Source organism: Fulmarus glacialis, unplaced genomic scaffold (assembly GCF_000690835.1).
Source record: "Fulmarus glacialis isolate BGI_N327 unplaced genomic scaffold, ASM69083v1 scaffold5919, whole genome shotgun sequence".
NCBI classification, from domain to species: Eukaryota; Metazoa; Chordata; class Aves; order Procellariiformes; family Procellariidae; genus Fulmarus; species Fulmarus glacialis.
In genome coordinates, this window is record NW_009232499.1 from 14,712 (window position 1) to 22,768 (window position 8,057).

Consider the following 8,057-nt stretch of genomic DNA (forward strand, 5'->3'; position numbering starts at 1 on the left):
AGCCAGCTGAACAAAACTTTATCTAGAATTGAGCAGTGAAAAACCAAGCTCAAGGATTAACCTAGGAATTAAAAATACAGGTTATCCCACAACATCCAAGCCCATCTGTTGCCTCAACAAGTCTTGATGCTCAATTCTGCTTGTGATTACACCTCCACACGCAATCGTGATTTGACATTTCTCTAAGTCTGTAAACAGACAGGATTGTTAATTCTGGTTTGAATCTGCAAGCAATAATGGATAAGAAGAAATTGAATTATGCAATTATGAAATGTGATAACAGTATTTAGCAACCCAACTCTGCACACCCCTCTTCTTCCCACATGGCTCCAGAAACACTCCCTTCCGCTTTTTACCTGGTTCTCCTTTCCTCCGGGCCCTCTGCCTCCTCTTAGTCCTCTCTCTGCTGGCAGGGCACTTCTCCAGGACCTGAAAGTAAGGTGGAAGGAGCACGCCAGAAAGCATCCCTTTCTGTGGTGTGGCCCTCCCCACCCCAGAACACTTCCCTATCCTGCAAAGGGGGCAGCCTCCAATGCTGCTGTTTGGGGAGAGGACTACGCTGCTGTTCTTGTTGCTACCTGCAAGCTGACGCAGACCTCGCTGCTCGCTCAGAGTTAGAGATCACGGTACCCAGGCTCCCAGGCGGCAGCCAGGAAGCGTGCTTCGCTTTCCCCAGCCCGCAGGGGTACGCTGAATTTCGCCAATACACCTAGAAGAAGTTTCTCCAGTAAGGGCTGTTTTCCTTCTCGTATACACCTGCTTCACTGCCAGAGCTGTTCACACAAGCTCCAGATAACCTCACATATAAACAATACAGCATGAAGTTTTTCCTCCGCCATTTAACAGTTAACCTTATTTTTGCCTCCCCCTAAAGTATTCAAGTTTCTTTAGCTTGAGCTAGAACAGAGAGGACATTTTGGAAGGTTACTAACCATTGCCATTTCTAATGGCAACACAACCTTAAAAACAAAAAAATACTTAGCCACAGAGGACAAAACTGTTCTTTCAGAAACACCAAATTGCTGAAATCCAAACAGCACTAAAACTTCAGTTTTGACAAAGATTTGATAGAAAAGCCTTATGAGGCATGGGAACACTGATCAAAACAAATATGAGTTAACCATGAACAACCAGTAGCTATGGAGTGTCTATGCCTCATTTGGCTCAGTCTTACATGGTTTTATTTTTAAAAACGAACCAACCAAACCACCATTTGAAACAGTGCTTATTTGGAGATCTCTGCAGAGATATACAAGTTGAGTCTGTAACTCTTACCTGGGACAAAACTTCAGAAAAATCTCTTTTTCATTCCAAAGCAGATAATTTTGAAACCTTAAGAGGTTTTGCTGGACAGGAAAACTGTTGTGCAATTCCATTATCCACTAACAACTCATAAAGATATAGAAACAGATGTATGCCCGACAAATGTTTGAGAATACCTACTTCAGGTTCAAGCAATTTTTCCATATTCCTTCCAGATGAAAACAAAGAGCTATATATTTTACTTATATTTTACTTATAGCCAATAAGCTGATTCTAGAAAGCGAAATGCTTTCTTTAGCACTTACTGACTAATAAAAATAGCCTGTGTAACATTCTTAATAAAAAGTCTTATTTTTATTTATAAAATGGCAAATTCTCATCTTCTTCCCAAGGCAGAATGGAATACAGAAAATCCTGCAACAACAAATAAGGTAAAAAAAAAAAGATACATTGGGAAGGCGAGAGGCTCTGTAAGTCTGTGTTGGTAGCAACATGAATTCTATCTTACGCGTATTGTCCGTTTCACTCTGTATTGTAAGTTCATTTGATAACTTTAGATGATTTTATTTTCTTTATGTCATAGCTTTGCAGAATCAGGGTCCCATCTCTGAATTTTCCAACTTGTCCTGCAGGCCAAATGCTAGGCACCGATTTCTTCCTTTTGGTCTTCCTGAAATAGGAAAAGATAAAAAAAGAATTAAGAGAAACAACAGAAACTCAGGAAAAGGTTTAATATGGTGAAAAATGTCACCTATTTATGCAATCAGTGTTTGGTATTACGGAGTATCAAATCATAGCAGGTAATGACCCCAGAACATTTATTACCTGCATAGCCATTAAAAATTTGCAGCACATTACAGAATGATTTACATTTTTAAAAGTTTAGAAACACAAAGACTTCTGGATAGAGAAAGAAGATAAAGAGTACATTTCAGTGAACCTGCTACACTATGATTAAGAATGCCACTTCACCTTTCAAGCCTCTGTGTACTGTAGCTTCTGTTCTGCAGAAATTATTTCTCAGGGCAAATGCTCTGAGTAAGTGGCATATCCTGGGTCTGCACACAGGGATTTCCATCCATCTCACCTCCAGCTGCAGTCTTAGACGTGTTGGGGCAGGATTGATATATTTTCAGTTAAGCTGCGTAACTAAAGCCTCTGAAACCGTTAGACACAGAGCAATGTCACCATTCTGTGACTGAGTTCTTCTGTAGTTGGAGAAGTTCCTTCCACTGTGATCTGCACGACTTCTGGTGTAAGCCTGTGCATGGTTACATAGGGGAAAGACACTGGGGAGGCTATACAAAAGCAAGTTAATTTTAACCATGTTAAAAATGGCTCACCTCTCTTTCTGTTCTTTCTTCTTCTTCTTAAGAGAATCACCTTTATGTTCCTGTTTTTAAAGATACATATTTTAATGGAAAATGAACAGAGCATCTTGGCTAAACAACCATCTGCACATAAAACATGCGGTAGCCTTTGCTTCATGGAGCAGCAGGCATTTAAAGCCTGGGAGACCTTCTGACAGGCCAAGTGATGCAACGCGTTACGGAGGCACTGCTAGGAGTGCCCAGAGCCCTTCCTGTCACCTTATGGGAAGTACAGCCCTCTCATGACCAACACGCTGCCCCTGCTATGTGAGGAGGCATAAATCCGGCCGCATGAGGAGAAAGGCTTGCTTCTTGGGCATGTCACAGGTCCTTGGATCAAAAGATGGACTTGCTACCAGGCAGGTCTGCCTAGTCACCTGACAGCGTACCTGTCAAATAACAGGGTTCAACCATGTCTGGTCATGCACTGGATGTGCTTTGTGCCACATGACAGAGGAGGAGAAGTAGGTCCCCTGGGAAAGAGGGTGGCAGGAAACAGGCTGATAGAGCAATTAGCCGCCCCGCAGCCTGCTCCCACCTACATGAGAAGACTCCATGGGGAGTAGGCTTGGAGCCAGATGGGCCGTGCTGGAGGATGGATGCAACAGGAACGCCACCCTGGCTTTAAACAATGAGCAAGATCCTAGATGGAATTGTGCTGATATAAAACCAGCTGAAGATCCGGCTCTCTGTGGTTAGGCAACATGCAACAAACTTTAATTGAAGGCCATTTTTCTTCCCTTAAAAGGCAAGGAAAAAAAAAACCTGCTGATTTTGTCATCAGTCTATCAGCCTCAAAGGATAAGGCAGTGAAACCCACCACAACACAAGCCTAACTCTGTGCCCTTCATACTGCACACAACCAGCTTTTACTGATGAGATTAGTCCTGCTGGAGCCAGGAACCCGCTCCATGGGGAGCAGCGGGTGTCAAGTTCGGGCACTCCTCCTGTGCCTGAGGCGTTATCTGTCAGGCTCTTGGGCTAGCTCTTACATCCTGTCTTTATATAGAGAAAATTTCACACAAACCTTTCCCTTATCGTCATCATCCTTCGTTGTTTTTTTCTCCTTCATTTTCTCTTGGTAAGTCTTGTAGTTCACATGTTCCTTTTTGGGGGGCTGCAATAAAGATCGGGAGGGATACCACTGATGAAATTTTCAAACAGGTTCAAAAAATATTCACACTCTTGCATGGACAGTATTTTTCAGGTAGTGGTGGTGAAACATTAGAAATGGTTTATTTCCTTCTGAGTGAGAGGAAGGGACTTAAGAGATGTAAGATGGACACACAGAGACCTTATCTCTCTTGGTGGAGACAGTAGAGAGGGATGTTTATGATCCATATCAGTCCTACAAGGTTTCTACATACACGCTGAGCTAGAAAGAAAACCCATACCCCTCCCCACCCCCCAAAAAAGACTTACAAAATTTTTTTTTTCTTTCACAATACTGATGATAAATAAAACTGAAAAGTTTTCTCCGTCTTTAACTCCCTGGTAGAGTGAAGCTTTAAAAAGCAAGCCCCTCCCCCCAACAATTTAGTTTTGAATGGCCTGATTAAAAATTAGTAAATGTCGTTTTCCACCCCAATCAGTCGTATTTCATCTATACAACATCTCTGATAACACAATCATACTAATTTCCCAAACATCTACAGAAAACAGACAAGAATAGAAAATGTAAAAGTAAGGATGAAGTGGGAGAAGGGTCAGGGCAGGAGATCTTGTGTTTTAAAAAAGTAGTGCCAAACTCCCCCAGTGTTTTTTACCGCTTTCCTGCACTGTAACAGCTGGGTGACCACCCAGCACAAACCAAGCGACAATTACCTTGGCTCCCAGCATGATAGCACGCTCCTGTTCCCATATGCGTTGTTCCTGCTTCTTGTAGCCTGTGATTCCAAACTTGTGCACTTCCAGACGAGCCTAGAGCATTACAGAAAATTGCCAGCATTTTGTAATTTGTCCAGCCTGTTGTAAAATAACACTCGACAGACCACAACAAAGTCACACTCCCAAAGAAACCCTGGCTAATACCTGAAATCAGGGTGCTATAAAACAAAACTAACTGAGTTTGGAGCTGTACTGCAGAACAGTTAACCACTGTCCATCTAATCTATGGACGGTAAGGACTGCCAGGGGGACAATTTTCGATCCTCCTCATTTCACAGAAAACAAGACATGGAATGGATCTCCTCTGTATAAAAATGAATCATGCCGTGCTGCACAAAGAACAACGAAATGCATTACCCACAGCACCCAATGTTTACAGAGCGTCTTCGTTCCTTGGCTGCAGAGCACTTAACCACTGAGAAACATGGATGGACAGATGGTGAAGTGGTTTGACTACACACATATGTATAGTTGACACTATACAAGAATACCCTGGCAAAACCAGTGGCGAATTTGTAATCTTTTTAAAGGCAGTGGTTAAATCCCCACTGTTCTCAGCAGTACAGAGCACCACACAGAATCTCCAGTGAGAGACTTCACTGGATCACAGCATGTCCCTGAGCAGAGATCAAGCATATCAAACAACTTGCACAGATCTGTAAACGAATCAGTATCTAAGAAGGCCAATGCTACTTATGCTCCTATAAGAACAGATGAGAACAAAAAACCAAACGGAAAAAAGTCATCTGCTGTTTCCAAAATAGATGCCAATATGCTTCCCCCTCCTCCCCGACGTGAGATCAGAAATCCAACATTACCACCATGGGTCTGAAAGAGCTATGCTATACATTATGGGTACTCACATAGCTTTACACAGCTAACATACAGTGATCCTCCTCAAATTCTCACCAAAAGATCAGAAAGAAAGGCCATAGAGTTGTAACACGCCTCTCTTCACACAGAGCAGTTGACAACAGCCAGCATGCTCCCCCTTTGGCATGGCATGCAGCCAAAATTACTTATTAGAAAATCCTCACCTACAAGAGAGAACCTTTTCTGGAAGCGTTTCCCACTGTAGCTTTCCCAAGCATATAAATATACACACCTGCAAACTAAAATAGTGAGATTAGATAGGTCCTGCTGACTTACTTTTTCAAAGTTAAATTCTTGTTCATTCACATTTTTCTCTTCATTCAATATTTTGGTCTATAAACAAAATAAAACATTTCAAATTAATATAGCAAGTAACACCAGTTTAAATGCTGACTGTGATAGTTTTTTGGAAAGCAGTGAAATGTAAAATCAGTTGTAGGGAAGAGTATACAGCTTTCCAGCAGTATATTTTTCTAGCTTTATTACCTGGATTTATTAAAAGAGACAGTCTCAATGGCATTTTTAATATGTGGATATTATAGGGTCTTACTGGAACAACCTTGCATAATTTATAGCACAGTACATATAGCTTTGTCCTTTTCTTGCCTGGATCATCTGCTAACACTTACAAGGAGTTTCATAATTCAGAAAGATGTTAATAGCTGCAATTAATTTTTATACCTTCAAGTATAAATTACATTTTATAACAGAAAAACTACCACATGTGAGCTACGCATCACGCATATTCCCATTTCCAAATCCATACCAAACTGCTAATGCAGGATAGGACACGAACATTAAGTCATTTTGAGACAGAGAGCGCAGTGGTAATATTGCATGTACCGATAGCTGGTGGCAACACGCAGAACAAGCTTAATTTGTAACTGCATGGACATATGTTAGTGCACATATCCAGCTTAACTAATGCAAGAGAAACAGCTCCAAAGGAAGCACTGTCAGCAAACGGCAGACACCACTTAACGCTGTTTAGAAAAACTACTTGCTCAAAACGAGATCAGCAAAACCTGTATTTTTTCTACTCTGTGATTTACAGGGAGACCTTCCATCAGCAGTTCTCAGTTTGGAGGGGAACTCTCCAGGGGGCGCAGATTGTATCCTAGGGAAAAAAAAGCAGCGCAAAATCCCCAGGGAGAACTCCACGCCTGCTCGCTACGGGAGCGTCCCACATGGGACACTTCAGAGCAGCAACAAATCTCCCAGGGTTATTTGTTTGCGTCCGACTCCTGATTTCGGGAAGGACATGCTGAACCACCCCAAGCGTGCTGATGCAGGTAGGCGGCACTGGCAGGGAAACTGCGGTCTGTTCAAGAGTAGCATCCCCTTGTCTTTCCCTGTTTACTCTCAGGGGCACTCTATCCCCTCTGAGGAAGCAGGAGTAATACATATGTATTTAAACTGAACCCGAATGCTTTTAACGCATTTCTTTTTCACATCTCCAGGATGTTAAGTCACGTTGAGTCATGGGTTCAGGTCCCAGGGTTATATCAGGGCTTCCCTCTGCATCCACCAGAGCCAACCCCAAACTTCTCTCAACTCTGCAAAAGCTTCTATATGAAAATTGCCCATTTCAGCCAGAAAAAAAAACCCTGGTTATTTTCAGAGCATTTTACTAACAAGCCTAACATCAGTCTTTTTGGGCAGAAAAATGTAAGTTGTAAAAAGCAGGAGAAAATAAAAATCATTTTCAGAGTAAAACATGCCGGAAAAAGCACAAAAGTGTATGGATTCAACCCATTGCTTGGTCAGTCTCTTGAACTTCCCAATTCCAAGCACTCAAACCTCAGATAGCAGTAAGTCTCTCTGAATTCAAGACAGCCCTGTGTTGGCCCATCAGAGCTTATTTTAGAATTGGGCATCTCATGTTATGGCCATAAACACGACTCAAAGAAAACAACCAGAGAACCTATAAGATCTGGAGACCAACCAGCGAGCATCACCATGGAAGGCAGCTCTGCTTCCAGCCAAGCCCTAATCCGTGCCTCTCTGTTGAAGCAATCAGCTACAGTTTTTGGTAGCACAAGGGAATTTAGCACCCACAAACCAAACCAGAGGACTGAGATCTAACGCTGTTGTGCCCTCCCCCATCGACCACCCAACACTGGTCCTCCAAGATGCATGTTGCTCGTGAACAGCCAAGTGCTGCTGTGATGCCAGAGAAAAGAAGGAAGCTTTGGCACCTCACATCCACACCTATTCGCAAGAATAGAGCAGCACACAAAATGCTTAGGCAGAGAAGTGTCCAAGATGCTTTGCTTTCTGTTTCATTCACTTCTTGCCGAATCGGCAGTCCTATCTGCAGATCAACTTATTTTGTTGGGATACACCTATTTCAAATACAGGATATTTATCCAGAGATCTCTGAAATTGGAAAAAAAGCGTCTTCAACTCCTGCCCCCACCCCTGCTTCAGCCCGCCCCTGCCAGCAGTCCTGTTGGGAATCAGCAGGACTGGATGCCATCAAGCTGAGCAGACAGATCGCCCAAGCATCCCGGATTTACAGGCAGCTGCATTAGCAAGAGGGAGGAAACTAGGCACGGGAGGAGGGGAATTATGGAAGGTATCTCACAATTTATGGTGGCAACTGTGGAGATAGCAAAAAAACCCCAAACATGCAGAGGGTTTTGGTTGTTTTTAACTGTCACC

At 42.7% G+C, this 8,057-nt stretch overlaps 1 protein-coding gene across 1 annotated transcript; it reads right to left on the bottom strand.

Moving 5' to 3' along the window:
- Positions 1 to 1,803: 1,803 nt before the first annotated feature.
- LOC104071711 (chromosome unknown open reading frame, human C1orf131) lies at positions 1,804 to 5,726 on the bottom strand (the record flags this gene model as incomplete). The annotated part of the gene is made up of 5 exons (XM_009584912.1): positions 1,804 to 1,933; positions 2,607 to 2,656; positions 3,661 to 3,750; positions 4,458 to 4,553; positions 5,670 to 5,726. Coding segments are annotated over 5 exons (423 nt in total), but the record flags the coding sequence as incomplete, so codon positions are not given.
- Between the last annotated feature and the right edge of the window lie 2,331 nt (positions 5,727 to 8,057).